The sequence below is a fragment of the Pseudophryne corroboree genome, chromosome 9 (genome assembly GCF_028390025.1).
Source record: "Pseudophryne corroboree isolate aPseCor3 chromosome 9, aPseCor3.hap2, whole genome shotgun sequence".
Lineage (NCBI taxonomy): Eukaryota > Metazoa > Chordata > Amphibia > Anura > Myobatrachidae > Pseudophryne > Pseudophryne corroboree.
The window spans coordinates 236,138,362-236,160,122 of NC_086452.1; the positions used below are offsets into that span (position 1 = coordinate 236,138,362).

At 45.7% G+C, this 21,761-nt stretch overlaps 1 protein-coding gene across 1 annotated transcript in view; it reads right to left on the reverse strand.

The window, feature by feature from the left end:
* The window catches only part of LOC134957936 (complement factor H-related protein 4-like), a 717,700-nt gene that overhangs the window by 185,492 nt on the left and 510,447 nt on the right, over positions 1-21,761 (reverse strand). Inside the window, exon 17 of the mRNA XM_063940187.1 lies at positions 4,904-5,101. Within this exon, the coding sequence (XP_063796257.1) occupies positions 4,904-5,101 (198 nt within the window). The remainder of the gene's footprint in view (positions 1-4,903; positions 5,102-21,761) is intronic.

Sequence of the window (21,761 nt, forward strand, 5' to 3'; positions counted from 1 at the left end):
TCCATCTATCCCACTCTGTCCTGCTTCCGTCCCACCTCAGACAAGGAAGTCCACTCCCTCATCTTATCCTCTCCCCCCACAACCTGCCACTTGGACTCCCTCCCCTCCTGTCTTCTCCGCTCCCTCCCCCCCCTCTGCATGCTCCCACCTTGCTCACCTCTTTAACCTATCGCTCTCTACTGGCATCTTTCCCTCACCATTCAAACATGCTCTGGTGTCCCCTATTCTCAAAAAAGCCAACCTCGACCCTTCATCACTCACTAGCTACCGCCCCATCTCTCTTCTCCCTTTCGCCTCCAAACTACTTGAACGACTGGTCTACAGCCGTCTCACAAGCTACCTCTCTGACCACTCCATCCTTGATCCACTACAATCTGGCTTTCGCCCACTCCACTCCACCGAGACTGCCCTGGTGAAAGTCACCAGTGACCTGCTTTCGGCCAAATCCAAGGGCCACTTCTCTTTGCTCATCCTTCTGGACCTCTCTGTTGCCTTTGACACCGTGGATCACCCTCTCCTCCTCCGCACACTCCAAAATGTTGGCCTCTCTAGCACCGTCCTTGACTGGTTTACCTCATACCTCACTAACCGCTCCTTCTCTGTGTCTGCCTCCGGAACCACCTCACACCCTTCCATCCTTCCTGTTGGTGTCCCTCAGGGTTCTGTCCTAGGCCCCTTCTGTTCTCCCTCTACACCTCTTCCCTGGGTGCGCTCATTAACTCCTTTGGCCTTCAATACCACCTCTATGCTGATGACACACAACTCTACCTCTCCTCTCCTGATCTGTCCCCCTCTGCCCTCTCTCAGGTCTCCAGCTGCCTCTCTGCCATCTCCTCCTGGATGTCTGAGCGCTCTCTGAAGCTCAACATGGATAAAACTGAACTTATTATCTTTCCCCCAGCCAGAGCAACACCCCCTACAAACATCTCTATCACTGTTGACAACACTATCATCTCCCCCGTTCCCCAACTCCGCTGCCTGGGCGTCACTCTTGACTCCTCCCTCTCCTTTGCACCCTACATCCAAGCTCTGGCGCAATCTTGTCGGTTCCAGCTTCGCAACATTGCTCGCATCAGGCCATTTCTCTCCCAGAGTGCAACTAAACTAATCATCCACTCACTGGTCATCTCACGACTTGACTACTGCAATGTGCTCCTCACTGGCCTCACTTGCTCCCACATCGCTCCACTCCAATCTGTCCTCAACTCTGCAGCTAGGCTCATCTTCCTCTCCCGCCGCACCACTTCTGCCACTCCCCTTCAACAAAATCTACACTGGCTCCCATTCCCCTACAGAATCCTCTTCAAACTCCTCACCCTCACATACAAGGCTATCTCTAATTCCACTGCTCCCTACATCTCCAACCTCCTCTCCCTTCATACTCCCTCCCGCCCACTACGGTCGGCTGATGACCGTCGCCTCTCCTCTGCCTTGGTCACTGCATCCCATGCACGAGTTCAGGATTTTGCCCGTGCTGCACCCCTTCATTGGAATGCACTCCCCCGCTCCATTAGACTCTCCCCGACCTTGCAAAGCTTCAAACGGGCATTGAAAACCTACCTATTCATCAAAGCGTACCCCTCCAATGCATAACCTAGTCCTTACGCTGCTCCTCCATCCCCCTGCCCCATGCCTTGGACATCTCTGCTTTGCTCGCATACCACCATCAGGCTTACCTGCTTGCACCTCATGTCATCTGTCTGTTGCCCCTCCCCACTAGATTGTTAGCTCTTCAGAGCAGGGCCCTCTTTCCTCTTGTCTAAACCCTCTTCTTGACACATTTCACTCAGCGACCATCTTTACCTGCTTTCTCTCCTGCTGGTAAAGGCTCATCTCTCTCTATGGCCGCCAGCCCCAAGTAGTACAATGATTACTCCTTCGCTACTTACATCTAAGCTGTATTATGTTTTGAGAATTGTGTTGCTCTTTGTTACCTGCACTCCATTTTTGTTATTTATTTACTGTTATGCTAAGTTTTGTCTCCCTGTACTGTCCTTTGTACGGCGCTGCGAAACACTTGTGGCGCCCTATAAATAAAATGTAATAATAATAATAATAATAATAATAATAATAATACCCCTACTTATTACAGCTTGACAAAGGCAACACACGGCTTGACACCAATTGTCCGCATTTCTGTTGAAATAATTCCACACCGAAGAGGTGATTTTTTTTTGTATTTTGACCAGGCATGTCAATGGCCTTATTCATCCCACGGACAACAGGTGTCTCACCGGGTGCCTGACTTAAACTAACCACCTCTCCATCAGAATCCTCCTGGTCAGTTTCCTCCTCAGTGCCAGCAACACCCATATCCTCATCCTGGTGTACTTCAACAGTGACATCTTCAATTTGAATATCAGGAACTGGACTGTGGGTGCTCCTTCCAGCACTTGCAGGGGGCGTGCAAATGGTGGAAGGCGCCACCTCTTCCCGTCCAGTGTTGGGAAGGTCAGGCATCGCAACCGACACAATTGAACTCTCCTTGGGGATTTGCGATTTAGAAGAATGCACAGTTCTTTGCTGTGCTTTTACCAGCTTAACTCTTTTCATTTTTCTAGCGGGAGGATGAGTGCTTCCATCCTCATGTGAAGCTGACCCCCTAGTCATAAGGAACATAGGAGAGGGCCTTAGCCGTTCCTTGCTACTCTGTGTTGTAAATGGCATATTGGCAAGTTTACGCTTCTCCTGAGACACTTTAAATTTAGATTTTTGGGTCATTTTACTGAACTTTTGTTTTTTGGATTTTACATGCTCTCTACTATGACATTGGGCATCAGCCTTGGTAGACAACGTTGATGCCATTTTATCGTCTCTGCCATGGCTAGTGGCAGCTGCTTCAGCACTAGGTGGAAGTGGATCTTGATCTTTCCATATTTTACCCTCCACATTTTTGTTCTCCATTTTTTAATGTGTGGAATTATATGCCCGTAATATATCTGGAATTAGACGGCAGTAATGTCTGGAATTAGATACCACTAGATAGATACCAGATACCACTGTGACTGGAATGATGATGCCCTATGCACAGTGACAGGACACTACCACAGCATATACACTGTGCACTGTTCAGGATAATAAAACTGAGTGACACTGGGCAGCGAGAACAGCACTGGACTACTGTACTGTACTACCATATACTGGTCAGTGGTCAACAGAATGCAGCAATGATAATAATGAGCATAGATACACTGTGCACTGTTCAGGATAATAGAACTGAGTGACACTGGGCAGCGAGAACAGCACTGGACTACTGTAATGTACTACCATATACTGGTCAGTGGTCACCACAATGCAGCAATGATAATATAATGAGCACAGATACACTGTGCACTGTTCAGGATAATAAAATTGAGTGACACTGGGCAGCGAGAACTGCACTGGACTACTGAACTGTAATACCATATACTGGTCTCCACAATGCAGCACTGATACTGAGCACAGATATTGAGCTGAGATTTGCTGATATTGGGCTATTCAGGCAGAGAACGAAGCCACTCTCTCTATCTCGACAATGCACAAGTGAAAATGGCGGCGATGCGCGGCTCTTTATATAGAATCCAAATCTCGCGAGAATCCGACAGCGGGATGATGACGTTTTCCCCCGTTCGGGTTTTGCGTGTAAGGCGGGAAGAACCGACGCCGACTCGGACCCGTGTAAACCACGTGAAGTTCGGAGGGGTTCTGGTCTCGACGAACCGAACCCGCTCATCTATAGCCGTAACTAGACATTTTAGCGCTGTGTGCAAGAAAGGGCATTGGTGCCCCCCCCTTAGGTAAAATAGGGGCAGTGTGCGCCTCAAAAATATAGGGGCGTGGCTTCATTGAGAAGGGATGTGACCACAAAATAATACCAATTCATATTACGGTGCACAATAGACTACATTATTAAAATTACACCTCATAATAGTGCACCACTACACCTGTTAGAGACCCTTTTACATATTACGGCAGGTGGGTTCCCCTTTATACACATAATGGCAGACAGAGTCTTTCTTTTTACACATTACGGCAGACAGCGTCCCCTTTTTACACATTTCAGCAGACAGAGTCCCCTTTTTACACATTACGGCAGACAGTCCCCCTTTTTAAACATTACGGCAGACAGTCTCCCTTTTTACACATTACAGCAGATATCGTCCCCTTTTTACACATTACAGCAGACAGAGTTCCCTTTTTACATATTACAGCAGACAGAGTTCCCTTTTTACACATTACAGCAGACAGAGTTCCCCTTTTTACACATTACAGCAGACAGAGTTCCCTTTTTACACATTACGGCAGACAGTCCCCCATTTTACACATTACAGCAGACAGCCTCCCTTTTTACACATTACGGCAGACAGTCCCCCTTTTTACACATTACGGCAGACAGTCCCCCTTTTTACACATTACGGCAGAAAGAGTCCTCCTTTTTACACATTACGGCAGTCAGGCTCCTCGGTGCAGGCAGTCAGGCAGATCCCGGGCAGGGGAGAAGGAGGAAGAGGGAGGGGGAATCAGGAGCCGCAGCAGCGCTCTGTAATTGGTGGTGGCGCCGCTGCAGCTGTCCCTATCCTTCCACATAGTCTGGCCGCTGCCGCTGTGAATGCTGGGATGCTCTTCCCCTTGGAACGGGAATGCGGCCAGTTGCACCCTCAGGGTGACGGCACTCTGTGCCAGGCACACCTGGCACACACATAATTACAGCCCTGGCTCCCACTACTGCTGCTGCTTTGCATCAAGCTCTGCTGGTAATCCGAGTATGTACCTTGGCAGTGCACCTGCTGCTGTGCTGTGACCCAAGAAGTTCATCTGACAATCCCCCTCTTTCAGGCTGCCATCTGGACAGAGCGGGTGGCCGAGCTGTGAACAGAGGAGCAGCAGAACAGGGTCCTCACATACTACAGCAATTTGTTCTTACCACTCTTGAAGCATTTGGGAAATTGCACCACTCCTTGGTCACAAATCCGACTCATGTTAGTGTCACGAGGAGACTCATATCCATCCATACAAGCAAACTCTATTGTATCACCATGTTTACTGTATATCTTGGGTTTATTTTCCAATCTCAGCTGTATGTTATTTTCTTTCATGCTCCGTTCCTTTATAGTACATGGCTCTGAATAAAAAATAAAAAAAGCAAAACAATATAAAGTGATCAACTGTCCAAGTCTTCAACTGATGTTTATTAACTATAGTCTCTTGTAAGTGATAATGGAAAAATAATGCTAAAATACATAAACTCTGATCTAAACCTATATTATATCTTTAATAGTTGCAACAAGGACAAATAAAGTAAAACTGTAATATTATTAGACAACTAGTTTGGTTAAAATCAGTGATAGGGGTATCAATTGATTTACCGATGGACACAATTCCGACAGTCATAATCCCGACAGCCATTGACTGACAGTCAAAATACTGACACAGTCAAAATACCGACACAGTCAAAATGCCAACATGTTCAAATTACCGACATAAGGGTATATTCAATAACTGTCGGAAGCTGCCATGTTGTCGGAAAGATGGCAGGTTCCGACAGTTTTAGGTCGGAAGGGGTTCCGACCTATTCATTAGTGCCCCGGTTATTCCGACAAGTCAGGTTTCACGACTTGTCGGAATGCAGTCGGAATGCACGCTGATCGGCAGCTTCAGCCGCCGATCGGTGTGCATTGCCGGAAGCGGGGCTAAATCTGACAGGTTTTAGCTCCATTTCCGACAATCTCAATCCGACTTTAAAAAAAGTCGGATTGAGATGAGGGGATTAGTGGTGCTGCTGGCGGCGCGGGGACATGTCTGCGGCGGCGGGGGGGAGGCTCTGCAGGGAGAGAGGTACCTGGCCGTCCCCTGGCCAGGCACCTCTATCCCTGCAGCGCCTATCCCCAACACCGCAGACATGTCCCCCCCGCAGCCAGCTCTTGCCGCCGGCCGCCGATCTCTGCTCCCCCCACCGCAGACATGTCCCCCGCAGCTTGCTCCACCTGCCTCCGTCCTGCTCACGCCCGCCGCCATCTGCACCGCTGCTGTCAGCGCATCAACAGCCGCTGACAGCAGCGGCAGGACAGGACCTGTGTATGGCCAAATCCGACAGTCGGATTTGGCCGTCCATTGAATAGGGGTTGCCGGGTCCATTCCGACAACTGCATGTCGGAATGGACCCAAATCTTATTGAATATACCCCATAGTCAGAATACCAACACATGAAATGCCAACATGCATTTTGAAGGAATTTTTGCCCCAAAACAGACTTGTTCATACTTTACCATCCCAGTGGACCTGGAGGGGGAATATAATAGTGTAAAAACAAAGTAGAAAAAGAAGAGAACTTCCACACCAGAGAATAGCAGATTTTAGGGAATATTTTTTTTTTTTAGAAACTGCATTCACATTTCTATGTTCATGTATAGGCAATGCGATCAAGTGCTACCCTCCAATTTAGAACATACTAGGGAAACCAGAACCAGTGGGCACCTGGGTAGATTAAGCTGGAGGAGGGTATCGCCAAACCGGTGAGAAACAATACTGAAATATTCCCATATTAGTTTGCATAGCCCCACCCCCTATGTGTCTGGTATTGTATGGGCGATACTTATGTTGTATCATTGTTTATTGTAACACAATAGCACCATTTTCCATTCAGTTTGTTTTAACATTTGCAAATTTGTTTCAAGAATCCTAAAAAGTGCTAAATCTATGTGGAATAAGCAGTATTCAAGAGTTCTATCATTGGGATTCGGTATGATTTACCGACGGACACAATACCGACGGTCATAATCCCAATATCCATTGGCCTACAGTCCAAATATTGATATGGCTAAAATACAATCATTATGCCAACATGTTCAAAATGCCGACATAGTAAGAATACCGACATTTGAAATGCTGACATGTCAACATGCCGACATGCATTTTTCTGGGGGTTTTGTGTCAGTGTCGACACATGTTGACATGGACACCATCTAAGTGTACAGCGTCCCCTCGCATGGCTCGCTATGCTTCGGGCACAGTGCCTCGCTGTGCTTGGCACACTGTTATATTCGGGATAAATTTGAAAAAGAAAAGGAATCAGATTATTGTTGGGCGCACATTTTCCCTGTATTCATTTTAAAATATAACCTTTAATTGTACATTTATTAAAATTATCAACAAAACCTCACATTAAAATTGCCTGTTGGGCTACTATTCTTGTTTTAATTACCAATTAGCCCACTATTGGGCTAAATAAAGCAAAATATCAAATTTGGTGAGGAAAGTTATGTGACGTTATATAAGGAAAAAAATGTGTTAGCGAATTAAGAAAATTGTTAAAATTATTTTGTGTGTCATGTCTTCATTTCTTATTATGAGTAATGCATTATATTTTCCAATAGCTGTATATTTTTATACGTATTGTGGATCATACTGTATGTCCATTAAAGCATTAGACTGTCAGTGACTGAACAGTCTGATGCTTTTGAAGGTGGCGAGAGGGCGGTGATATCCTCAGTTTGTGAAAACAGAGACATGTCACCTCCTTTTAGAGGCAACAGTTGTGTTAGACATCTCACAGACTATGGCATATTATTTCATATAGGGGGTAATTCAGACCTGATCGTAGCAGAAAATTTGTTAGCAGTTGGGAAAAACCATGTGCACTGCAGGGGGGTCTGATATAACGGGTGGTATTCATGTGACCGCCGGTCAGCTGACCGACAGTCACATGACCTCCTACAGGAGCCCGACGGCTTACTATCCCGATGGTCGGCATGCCGACCAACAGGGACTATTTCCACTCGTGGGTGTCCACGACACCCATAGAGTGGGAATAGAACCCGTGGCGATCGCAGGTCGCCACCGAGCCCGCAGCGTGGCGAGCGCAGCCGGTCACCAGTACTACACCCGATATAACGTGTGCAGAAAGAGTTAGATTTGGGTGGGTTATTTTGTTTCTGTGCAGGGTAAATACTGGCTGCTATATTTTTACACTGCAATTTAGATTTCAGTTTGAACACACCCCACCCAAATGTAACTCTCTCTGCACATGTTATATCTGCCCCCCCTGCAGTGCACATAGGGGGTCATTCCGAGTTGATCGGTAGCTGCTGTTGTTCACTGCGTAGCGAGTAGTGAAAAAAAGGCTAATCTGCGTATGCGTATGCATCGCAATGCGCACGCGCATCATACGGGTACGAAGTCCATTGTGGTTTTGCACTGGTTCTAGCAACGATTACAATCGCACAGCCGAACGCAAGGAGATTGACAGAAAGAGGGTGTTTATGGGTGTCAACTGACTGTTTTCTGGGAGTGTTTGAAAAAAACGCAGGCGTGGCTGGGCGTTTGCTGGGCATTACCTTGTCACTTGTCGCAGCAATCATCGCACAGGATAAGTAACTACAGGGCTGGTCTTGTTTTGCACAAAATGCGTTTGCAAGTGCTCTGCTGCACAGGCGTTCGCACTCCTGCAAAGCAAAAATACACTCCTTCGTGGGCGGCGACTATGTATTTGCACGGCTGCTAAAAACTGCTAGCGAGCGATCAACTCGGAATGACCCCATGGTTTTTCACAACTGCTAACAAATTTACTGCTGCGATCAGATAATTGAGATGGTTTAGAGGGACTATCTATTATGGCTCTGTCATAGTCAAAGAGATTCAGAAGTTTGGGGAGGTGAGGGGAGGGGTGGTACTGGGGGAATTTCTTGCAGGCAGGTTATTCTCAAGAAAGCTAGTGAGCTAAATTTAATTGCTTCTGTTCGGGGGGGGGGGGGGGGGGGTTTGGCAAAGTCAGTCTAGTGTGTCAACCACAACGGCATTTGCAGGCATTTCTTTTTCATAGCTCTAGGGCATCCTATTAATTTTTTATTTATTTTCAGGGCATTGAGGGGTTGGCCTAGATCAGAAGTACAGCAGATACGATGCAGCATATTGATCTAGAGCTTTCATAGTTCTTAATAAGTCCATGCTGTGAGTGACTTTTAGTGACACAAAGGTCCTCATTCCGAGTTGATCGCTCGCTAGCTGCTTTTAGCTGCAGTGCACAAGCTAAGCCACCGCCCTCTGGGAGTATATCTTAGCTTAGCAGAAGTGCGAACAAAAGGTTAGCAGAACAGTGCTGAAATTTTTTCAAGCAGTTTCAGAGTAGCTGCAGATGTACTCCTTCCTTACGATCACTTCAGTCTGTTTAGTTCCTGCTTTGACGTCACAAACACGACCTGCGTTCGGCCAACCACTCCCCCGTTTCCCCAGACATGCCTGCGTTTTTACCTGACACGCCTGCGTTTTTTAGCACACTCCCGGAAAACGGTCAGTTACCACCCAGAAACACCCACTTCCTGTCAATCAATCAATCACCAATCAACAGAGCGACTGAAAAGCGTTGTTAGACCTTGTGTAAAACTGCATAGCTTTTTGTGAAAGTACTTTGCGCATGTGCACTGCGGCCCGTACTCATGCGCAGAAATGCCGATTTTTAGCCTGGTCACTATGCTGCGAACAACGGCAGCTAGCGATCAACTCGGAATGACCCCCAAATTTATTTAAGCTGGCATTCTTAATTTTTATGGGACCTTCTTTGCAAAAGTCACCAGTCCAAAATGGATAAGTTGGGTAAAGTGAAGAGAGTTATTGCACCTGACCGTGTATACTTGATGTCTGTTCCATAAGTTTAGCACAGAGTGATTTGATTGCTTGTCAAGACATTGGCTAGCTCATGCTGATAACACCTCACTGAATACTTTTCAGTTTGTGGCAGTGTTTAAGCATCCTTTATGGTATCCTTTTGCATATGGTCAACTACATATGAAGCAGAGGCTGGATATTTTAGAATCAACAATTCAGGCTATTGGTTGATGTAGGTCTGCTGAAGTCTCACTGCTACAATTATGATATTTTTTGGTGCATCAGATGAGGACTCTCCCTTCACGAGATGACTCAAGGCTGCAGCTGCTCACCACCATTTACAGACACGGGGGACCGCAATGGGGACTAGGTTCGCCCTGAGCTATGCGAATCTATACATGGGCGCATTTGAGGACGAGCATGTGTGGGGTGCTGGCTATGGGGCGAATCTGGTCCTCTATGTGAGATTTATTGATGATTTATTTATTATTTGGGATGGGGATGTAGAATCTATACAAAGGTTTATCACTAGTCTTAACGATAATAATTTTGGTTTAAAACTCACTGCCACTTTTAGTTTGACACAGATTAATTATTTGGATATCACGCTCTCAGTAATAGGCAACAAACTGGTTACAGAAACATATAGGAAACCAGTAGATAAAAACAAATATCTTAGCTATGACAGCTCACATTTAGACTCTTGGAAAAACAAATATTCCTCAAGGTCAGTTAATACGTATGAAACTAGAGATGTGCACTTGAAATTTTTCGGGTTTTGTGTTTTGGTTTTGGGTTCGGTTCCGCGGCCGTGTTTTGGGTTCGACCGCGTTTTGGCAAAACCTCACCGAATTTTTTTTGTCGGATTCGGGTGTGTTTTGGATTCAGGTGTTTTTTTCAAAAAACCCTAAAAAACAGCTTAAATCATAGAATTTGGGGGTCATTTTGATCCCAAAGTATTATTAACCTCAAAAACCATAATTTCCACTCATTTTCAGTCTATTCTGAATACCTCACACCTCACAATATTATTTTTAGTCCTAAAATTTGCACCGAGGTCGCTGGATGACTAAGCTAAGCGACCTTAGTGGCCGACACAAACACCGGGCCCATCTAGGAGTGGCACTGCAGTGTCACGCAGGATGGCCCTTCCAAAAAACACTCCCCAAACAGCACATGACGCAAAGAAAAAAAGAGGCGCAATGAGGTAGCTGTGTGAGTAAGATAAGTGACCCTAGTGGCCGACACAAACACCGGGCCCATCTACTCATCTAGGAGTGGCACTGCAGTGTCACGCAGGATGGCCCTTCCAAAAAACACTCCCCAAACAGCACATGACACAAAGAAAAAAAGAGGCGCAATGAGGTAGCTGTGTGAGTAAGATAAGCAACCCTAGTGGCCGACACAAACACCTGGCCCATCTAGGAGTGGCACTGCAGTGTCACGCAGCATGGCCCTTCCAAAAAACACTCCCCAAACAGCACATGACGCAAAGAAAAAAAGAGGCGCAATGAGGTAGCTGTGTGAGTAAGATAAGCGACCCTAGTGGCCGACACAAACACCGGGCCCATCTAGGAGTGGCACTGCAGTGTCACGCAGGATGGCCCTTCCAAAAAACACTCCCCAAACAGCACATGACGCAAAGAAAAAAAGAGGCGCAATGAGGTAGCTGTGTGAGTAAGCTAAGCGACCCTAGTGGCCGACACAAACACCTGGCCCATCTAGGAGTGGCACTGCAGTGTCACGCAGGATGGCCCTTCCAAAAAACACTCCCCAAACAGCACATGACGCAAAGAAAAAAAGAGGCGCAATGAGGTAGCTGTGTGAGTAAGATAAGCGACCCTAGTGGCCGACACAAACACCGGGCCCATCTAGGAGTGGCACTGCAGTGTCACGCAGGATGGCCCTTCCAAAAAACACTCCCCAAACAGCACATGACGCAAAGAAAAAAAGAGGCGCAATGAGGTAGCTGTGTGAGTAAGATAAGCGACCCTAGTGGCCGACACAAACACCTGGCCCATCTAGGAGTGGCACTGCAGTGTCACGCAGGATGGCCCTTCCAAAAAACACTCCCCAAACAGCACATGACGCAAAGAGAAAAAGAGGCGCAATGAGGTAGCTGTGTGAGTAAGATAAGCGACCCTAGTGGCCGACACAAACACCGGGCCCATCTAGGAGTGGCACTGCAGTGTCACGCAGGATGGCCCTTCCAAAAAACCCTCCCCAAACAGCACATGACGCAAAGAAAAAAAGAGGCGCAATGAGGTAGCTGTGTGAGTAAGATAAGCGACCCTAGTGGCCGACACAAACACCGGGCCCATCTAGGAGTGGCACTGCAGTGTCACGCAGGATGGCCCTTCCAAAAAACACTCCCCAAACAGCACATGACGCAAAGAAAAAAAGAGGCGCAATGAGGTAGCTGTGTGAGTAAGATAAGCGACCCTAGTGGCCGACACAAACACCGGGCCCATCTAGGAGTGGCACTGTAGTGTCACGCAGGATGGCCCTTCCAAAAAACACTCCCCAAACAGCACATGACGCAAAGAAAAAAAGAGGCGCAATGAGGTAGCTGTGTGAGTAAGATAAGCGACCCTAGTGGCCGACACAAACACCGGGCCCATCTAGGAGTGGCACTGCAGTGTCACGCAGGATGGCCCTTCCAAAAAACACTCCCCAAACAGCACATGACGCAAAGAAAAAAAGAGGCGCAATGAGGTAGCTGTGTGAGTAAGATAAGCGACCCTAGTGGCCGACACAAACACCTGGCCCATCTAGGAGTGGCACTGCAGTGTCACGCAGGATGGCCCTTCCAAAAAACACTCCCCAAACAGCACATGACGCAAAGAAAAATTAAAGAAAAAAGAGGTGCAAGATGGAATTGTCCTTGGGCCCTCCCACCCACCCTTATGTTGTATAAACAGGACATGCACACTTTAACCAACCCATCATTTCAGTGACAGGGTCTGCCACACGACTGTGACTGAAATGACGGGTTGGTTTGGACCCCCACCAAAAAAGAAGCAATTAATCTCTCCTTGCACAAACTGGCTCTACAGAGGCAAGATGTCCACCTCATCATCATCCTCCGATATATCACCGTGTACATCCCCCTCCTCACAGATTATCAATTCGTCCCCACTGGAATCCACCATCTCAGCTCCCTGTGTACTTTGTGGAGGCAATTGCTGCTGGTCAATGTCTCCACGGAGGAATTGATTATAATTCATTTTGATGAACATCATCTTCTCCACATTTTCTGGAAGTAACCTCGTACGCCGATTGCTGACAAGGTGAGCGGCGGCACTAAACACTCTTTCGGAGTACACACTTGTGGGAGTGCAACTTAGGTAGAATAAAGCCAGTTTGTGCTAGGGCCTCCAAATTGCCTCTTTTTCCTGCCAGTATAAGTACGGACTGTGTGACGTGCCTACTTGGATGCGGTCACTCATATAATCCTCCACCATTCTTTCAATGGGGAGAGAATCATATGCAGTGACAGTAGAACACATGTCAGTAATCGTTGACAGGTCCTTCAGTCCGGACCAGATGTCAGCATCAGCAGTCGCTCCAGACTGCCCTGCATCACCGCCAGCGGGTGGGCTCGGAATTCTGAGCCTTTTCCTCGCACCCCAAGTTGCGGGAGAATGTGAAGGAGGAGATGTTGACAGGTCGCGTTCCGCTTGACTTCACAATTTTCTCACCAGCAGGTCTTTGAACCCCAGCAGACTTGTGTCTGCCGGAAAGAGAGATCCAAGGTAGGTTTTAAATCTAGGATCGAGCACGGTGGCCAAAATGTAGTGCTCTGATTTCAACAGATTGACCACCCGTGAATCCTTGTTAAGCGAATTAAGGGCTCCATCCACAAGTCCCACATGCCTAGCGGAATCGCTCCGTGTTAGCTCCTCCTTCAATGTCTCCAGCTTCTTCTGCAAAAGCCTGATGAGGGGAATGACCTGACTCAGGCTGGCAGTGTCTGAACTGACTTCACGTGTGGCAAGTTCAAAGGGCAGCAGAACCTTGCACAACGTTGAAATCATTCTCCACTGCGCTTGAGACAGGTGCATTCCACCTCCTATATCGTGCTGAATTGTATAGGCTTGAATGGCCTTTTGCTGCTCCTCCAACCTCTGAAGCATTTATAGGATTGAATTCCACCTCGTTACCACTTTTTGCTTCAGATGATGGCAGGGCAGGTTCAGGCGTTTTTGGTGTTGCTCCAGTCTTCTGTACGTGGTGCCTGTATGCCGAAAGTGTCCCGCAATTCTTCTGGCCACCGACAGCATCTCTTGCACGCCCCTGTAGTTTTTTTAAAAATTCTGCACCACCAAATTCAAGGTATGTGCAAAACATGGGACGTGCTGGAATTTGCCCAGATTTAATGCACACACAATATTGCTGGCGTTGTCCGATGCCACAAATCCACAGGAGAGTCCAATTGGGGTAAGCCATTCCGCGATGATCTTCCTCAGTTGCCGTAAGAGGTTTTCAGCTGTGTGCGTATTCTGGAAACCGGTGATACAAAGCGTAGCCTGCCTAGGAAAGAGTTGGCGTTTGCGAGATGCTGCTACTGGTGCCGCCGCTGCTGTTCTTGCGGCGGGAGTCCATACATCTACCCAGTGGGCTGTCACAGTCATATAGTCCTGACCCTGCCCTGCTCCACTTGTCCACATGTCCGTGGTTAAGTGGACATTGGGTACAGCTGCATTTTTTAGGACACTGGTGACTCTTTTTCTGAGGTCTGTGTACATTTTCGGTATCGCCTGCCTAGAGAAATGGAACCTAGATGGTATTTGGTACCGGGGACATAGTACCTCCAACAAGTCTCTAGTTGGCTCTGCAGTAATGATGGATACCGGAACCACGTTTCTCACCACCCAGGATGCCAAGGCCTCAGTTATCCGCTTTGCAGCAGGATGACTGCTGTGATATTTCATCTTCCTCGCAAAGGACTGTTGGACAGTCAATTGCTTGGTGGAAGTAGTAAAAGTGGTCTTACGATTTCCCCTCTGGGATGACCATCGACTCCAAGCAGCAACAACAGCAGCACCAGCAGCAGTAGGCGTTACACGCAAGGATGCATCGGAGGAATTCCAGGCAGGAGAGGAATCGTCAGAATTGCCAGTGACATGGCCTGCAGGACTATTGGCATTCCTGGGGAAGGAGGAAATTGACACTGAGGGAGTTGGTGGGGTGGTTTGCGTGAGCTTGGTTACAAGAGGAAGGGATTTACTGGTCAGTGGACTGCTTCCGCTGTCGCCCAAAGTTTTTGAACTTGTCACTGACTTATTATGAATGCGCTGCAGGTGACGTATAAGGGAGGATGTTCCGAGGTGGTTAACGTCCTTACCCCTACTTATTACAGCTTGACAAAGGCAACACACGGCTTGACACCAGTTGTCCGCATTTCTGTTGAAATACTTCCACACCGAAGAGCTGATTTTTTTTGTATTTTCACCAGGCATGTCAATGGCCATATTCCTCCCACGGACAACAGGTGTCTCCCCGGGTGCCTGACTTAAACAAACCACCTCACCATCAGAATCCTCCTGGTCAATTTCCTCCCCAGCGCCAGCAACACCCATATCCTCCTCATCCTGGTGTACTTCAACACTGACATCTTCAATCTGACTATCAGGAACTGGACTGCGGGTGCTCCTTCCAGCACTTGCAGGGGGCGTGCAAATGGTGGAAGGCGCATGCTCTTCACGTCCAGTGTTGGGAAGGTCAGGCATCGCAACCGACACAATTGGACTCTCCTTGTGGATTTGGGATTTCGAAGAACGCACAGTTCTTTGCGGTGCTTTTGCCAGCTTGAGTCTTTTCATTTTTCTAGCGAGAGGCTGAGTGCTTCCATCCTCATGTGAAGCTGAACCACTAGCCATGAACATAGGCCAGGGCCTCAGCCGTTCCTTGCCACTCCGTGTGGTAAATGGCATATTGGCAAGTTTACGCTTCTCCTCCGACAATTTTATTTTAGATTTTGGAGTCCTTTTTTTACTGATATTTGGTGTTTTGGATTTTACATGCTCTGTACTATGACATTGGGCATCGGCCTTGGCAGACGACGTTGCTGGCATTTCATCGTCTCGGCCATGACTAGTGGCAGCAGCTTCAGCACGAGGTGGAAGTGGATCTTGATCTTTCCCTAATTTTGGAACCTCAACATTTTTGTTCTCCATATTTTAATAGGCACAACTAAAAGGCACCTCAGGTAAACAATGGAGATGGATGGATACTAGTATATTAATGGATGGACGAGCGACTGCCGACACAGAGGTAGCTACAGCCGTGGACTACCGTACTGTGTCTGCTGCTAATATAGACTGGATGATAATGAGATGAAATCAATATATATATATATATAATATCACTAGTACTGCAGCCGGACAGGTATACATATTTATTATGTAATGACTGATGACGGACCTGCTGGACACTGTCAGCTCAGCAGCACCGCAGACTGCTACAGTAAGCTACTATAGTAGTATGTATAAAGAAGAAAGAAAAAAAAAACCACGGGTAGGTGGTATACAATTATGGATGGACGAGCGAATGCCGACACAGAGGTAGCTACAGCCGTGGACTACCGTACTGTGTCTGCTGCTAATATAGACTGGATGATAATGAGATGAAATCAATATATATATATATATAATATCACACTAGTACTGCAGCCGGACAGGTAGATAAATTTATTATGTAATGACTGATGACGGACCTGCTGGACACTGTCAGCTCAGCAGCACTGCAGACTGCTACAGTAAGCTACTATAGTAGTATGTATAAAGAAAAAAAAAAAAAAAAACCACGGGTAGGTGGTATACAATTATGGATGGACGAGCGACTGCCGACACAGAGGTAGCTACAGCCGTGGACTACCGTACTGTGTCTGCTGCTAATATAGACTGGATGATAATGAGATGAAATCAATATATATATATATATAATATCACACTAGTACTGCAGCCGGACAGGTAGATATATTTATTATGTAATGACTGATGACGGACCTGCTGGACACTGTCAGCTCAGCAGCACCGCAGACTGCTACAGTAAGCTACTATAGTAGTATGTATAAAGAAGAAAGAAAAAAAAAACCACGGGTAGGTGGTATACAATTATGGATGGACGAGCGACTGCCGACACAGAGGTAGCTACAGCCGTGGACTACCGTACTGTGTCTGCTGCTAATATAGACTGGATGATAATGAGATGAAATCAATATATATATATATATATATAATATCACACTAGTACTGCAGCCGGACAGGTAGATATATTTATTATGTAATGACTGATGACGGACCTGCTGGACACTGTCAGCTCAGCAGCACCGCAGACTGCTACAGTAAGCTACTATAGTAGTATGTATAAAGAAGAAAGAAAAAAAAAATCACGGGTAGGTGGTATACAATTATGGATGGACGAGCGACTGCCGACACAGAGGTAGCTACAGCCGTGGACTACCGTACTGTGTCTGCTGCTAATATAGACTGGATGATAATGAGATGAAATCAATATATATATATAATATCACACTAGTACTGCAGCCGGACAGGTAGATATATTTATTATGTAATGACTGATGACGGACCTGCTGGACACTGTCAGCTCAGCAGCACCGCAGACTGCTACAGTAAGCTACTATAGTAGTATGTATAAAGAAGAAAGAAAAAAAAAAAAACACGGGTAGGTGGTATACAATTATGGATGGATGAGCGACTGCCGACACAGAGGTAGCTACAGCCGTGGACTACCGTACTGTGTCTGCTGCTAATATAGACTGGATGATAATGAGATGAAATCAATATATATATATATAATATCACTAGTACTGCAGCCGGACAGGTATATATATTTATTATGTAATGACTGATGACGGACCTGCTGGACACTGTCAGCTCAGCAGCACCGCAGACTGCTACAGTAAGCTACTATAGTAGTATGTATAAAGAAGAAGAAAGAAAAAAAAACGGGTAGGTGGTATACAATATTATATATATATTATATACAATTATATATATATATATATTAAACTGGTGGTGATTATTAAACTGGTGGTCAGGTCACTGGTCACACTATCAGCAACTTGCAAGTAGTACTCCTAAGCAGACAATCACAATATATATTATACTGGTGGTCAGTGGTCACAATGGCAGTGTGGCACTCTGGCAGCAAAAGTGTGCACTGTACGTTATATGTACTCCTGAGTCCTGCTCTCAGACTCTAACTGCTCCCCACTGTCAGTGTCTCCCCCACAAGTCAGATATACATTTTACAGTCACACTATCTATCTATCACTTCAGCAAGTAGTAGTACTCCTCCTAATGCTCCCCAAAATTACTACTGTGTCTCTCTCTACTCTAGTCTCACTCTCTTCTCTATAAACGGAGAGGACGCCAGCCACGTCCTCTCCCTATGAATCTCAATGCACGTGTGAAAATGGCGGTGACGCGCGGCTCCTTATATAGAATCCGAGTCTCGCGATAGAATCCGAGCCTCGCGAGAATCCGACAGCGGGATGATGACGTTCGGGCGCGCTCGGGTTAACCGAGCAAGGCGGGAAGATCCGAGTCGCTCGGCCCCGTGTAAAAAAAATGAAGTTCGGGCGGGTTCGGATTCCGAGGAACCGAACCCGCTCATCTCTATATGAAACGGAACTGTACTTTAGAAAGCACATACCAACAACAAGCTGATAAACTTATGAAGGTTTTTGCTGAACAAGGATATCCTGAAAGGATTAGTAAAAAAGCATATGAGGAAGTTAATTTAATGGAAAGACAACTGTTATTACAGTCAGGACAATCAAAACTGGTAAAAGAACAGAATAACAATACAAGATATCTTAATTTTGTTACCCAGTTCAATGGTTGTGCTAGGGAAATTAATATTAGAAAAAAGAACACATCTATTCTACTACAGGATGATCTGTTGAGGGATGAAATCAAACCACAGGGGAAAGTTACCTTCAGGAGATCTGAAAATGTAAAATCTAAATTGGTCCATAGTCACTTTAAAATGATAAAAGAACCAGCCATTAATAATAATCTCACGTGGCTTCCTAAAAAACCTGTAGGTTACCATAGATGTGGGAATAGTAAATGCTTTATGTGTAATAACTCACTGCGGAAATTAACAGAATATTTCTCTTTTACTTCTGGAGAGAGATTTGAAATTAACGAATTCCTTAATTGCCAGTCCTCATATGTTATTTATATGTTAAGCTGCAAGTGCGGCAAACAATATATAGAACGAACAACCCGCATCCTTCATATTAGATATATGGAACATAAGAGAAATATACAGAACGGAATCAAAACACACCCCCTGTCTAACCATATTGCATTGTGCCAAAATCGTGACATGAAGAATGTCTCAGTCTTGGCAATTGAACATATAAAAGCTACATACAGAGGGGGGGATAGGTTTCGACGTCTGTAGACGTGAGGCGTTCTGGATATTTAAGATGGATTCAATGATGCCAAATGGACTCAATTTATTGGTCATGTGTTGGTTATTTTTATAGCTGTATTGTGCTTCTCTATGGTATTCTGTTGGATGGTATATATATATACCTTTTGCTCCACTAGAGTTTTCTCTGGTAAATATGTTTGGTTTCTCGTGAATATTTCAGAGATGACTTGTGTTCCATATATATATATATATATATATATATATACACTGCTCAAAAAAGTAAAGGGAACACTTAACACATCCTAGATCTGAATGAATTAAATATTCATATTAAATGCTTTGTTCTTTACATAGTTGAATGTGCTGACAACAAAATCACACAAAAATTATCAATGGAAATCAAATTTATTAACCCATGGAGGTCTGGATTTGGAGTCACACTCAAAATTAAAGTGGAAAAACACACTACAGGCTGATCCAACTTTGATGTCCTTAAAACAAGTCAAAATGAGGCTCCGTAGTGTGTGTGGCCTCCACGTGCCTGTATGACCTCCCTACAACGCCTGGGCATGCTCCTGATGAGGTGGCGGATGGTCTCCTGAGGGATATCCTCCCAGACCTGGACTAAAGCATCCACCAACTCCTGGACAGTCTGTGAGGCAACGTGGCATTGGTGGATGGAGTGAGACATGATGTCCCAGATGTGCTCAATTGGATTCAGGTCTGGGGAACGGGCGGGCCAGTCCATAGCATCAATGCCTTCGTCTTGCAGGAACTGCTGACACACTCTAGCCACATGAGGTCTAGCATTGTCTTGCATTAGGAGGAACCCAGGGCCAACCGCACCAGCATATGGTCTCACAAGGGGTCTGAGGATCTCATCTCGGTACCTAATGGCACTCAGGCTACCTCTGGCGAGCACATGGAGGGCTGTGCGGCCTCCCAAAGAAATGCCACTCCACACCATTACTGACCCACTGCCAAACCGGTCATGCTGGAGGATGTTGCAGGCAGCAGAACGTTCTCCTTGGTGTCTCCAGAATCTGTCACGTCTGTCACATGTGCTCAGTGAGAACCTGCTTTCATCTGTGAAGAGCACAGGGTGCCAGTGGTGAATTTGCCAATCTTGGTGTTCTCTGGCAAATGCCAACCGTCCAGCAAGGTGTTGGGCTGTAAGCACAACCCCCACCTGTGTATGTCAGACCTTAATACCACCCTCATGGAGTCTGTTTCTGATCGTTTGAGTAGACACATGCACATTTGTGGCTTGCTGGAGGTCATTTTGCAGGGCTCTGGCAGTGCTCCTCCTGTTCCTCCTTGCACAAAGGTGGAAGTAGCGGTCCTGCTGCTGGGTTGTTGCCCTCCTACGGCCTCCTCCACGTCACCTGATGTACTGGCCTGTCTCCTGGTAGCGCCTCCATGCTCTGGACACTACGCTGACAGACACAGCAAACCTTCTTGCCACAGCTCGCATTGATGTGCCATCCTGGATGAGCAGCACTACCTGAGCCACTTGTGTGGGTTGTAGACTCCATCTCATGCTACCACTAGAGTGAAAGCACCGCCAGCTTTCAAAAGTGACCAAAACATCAGCCAGAAAGCATAGGAGCAGAGAAGTGGTCTGTGGTCACCACCTGCAGAACGACTCCTTTATTGGGGGTGTCTTGCTAATTGCCTATAATTTCCACCTGTTGTCTATTCCATTTGCACAACAGAATGTGAAATTGATTGTCAATCAGTGTTGCTTCCTAAGTGGACAGTTTGATTTCACAGAAGTGTGATTGACTTGGAGTTACATTGTGTTGTTTAAGTGTTCCCTTTATTTTTTTGAGCAGTGTATATATATATATATATATATATATATATATACATGTGCTCATGCTGGAATTATATGCATGGATAGACATGTATAGATGTATATATATTTATGTCTATATCTTTATGGGCCCATAAGAGCGGTCTCTATCTTCCTCTTTTTTGATTTTTTCCTCCTGGTTATTTGATAGCGGATGGTTGTGGGAGGGCCTAGCATGCGGTCGGCATCTGGTTGCGTGTCGTCTGTATGTTGGCCACTCCCATGGCTGTTTTGTGTTCATCTATGGTGACACATAATACTATAGCGCATGATGGGGAATGTGTCTTTTCTTCTCCTACTTTTATTCTTTTTCCCACATGGATACTTTGCCCGTTATATATATATATATATATATATATATATATATATATATATATATATGTCCCTGTGGGAATTATACTTAACACATGGACATGTATTTCTATATGTGCTTTCTGCTTAAAAGCGAAGTCTTTCCTGTCTATCTCTGTCCTTTACATCTGTTGGAGATGTATTCCGATATATCTCGATTTGCTAGAGGTCTATCCCGATATAATGTAACTTCTTTATAACTGATTTTGAGGTTTCTTATTTAATCATTGCAAATATTAAGGATATATAGAGTTTTTGCCTTCCTGTGTTTACTCATATAAATAGCGGAATCTGTTATACATTGTTTTCATTTGAAAGTTGCTTTTATTCTGACGAATATATTTCTGAGCTATACTCTGATGGATCTTATAATTAATGGCTATATTATATGAAAGATTTTTTAGCTCCTTTCCCCCTTTGCTATGTTGACATGTCTCTAGAAAAAAAGAGGGGAAATTTCTGTTTAATTAGTTAGACTAATATCATTATTTGTATTGTATGTTTTTAAGGCTGCCATATGCTCTTATTAAGCACCTTGTTAATGAGATTATATTAATATGTG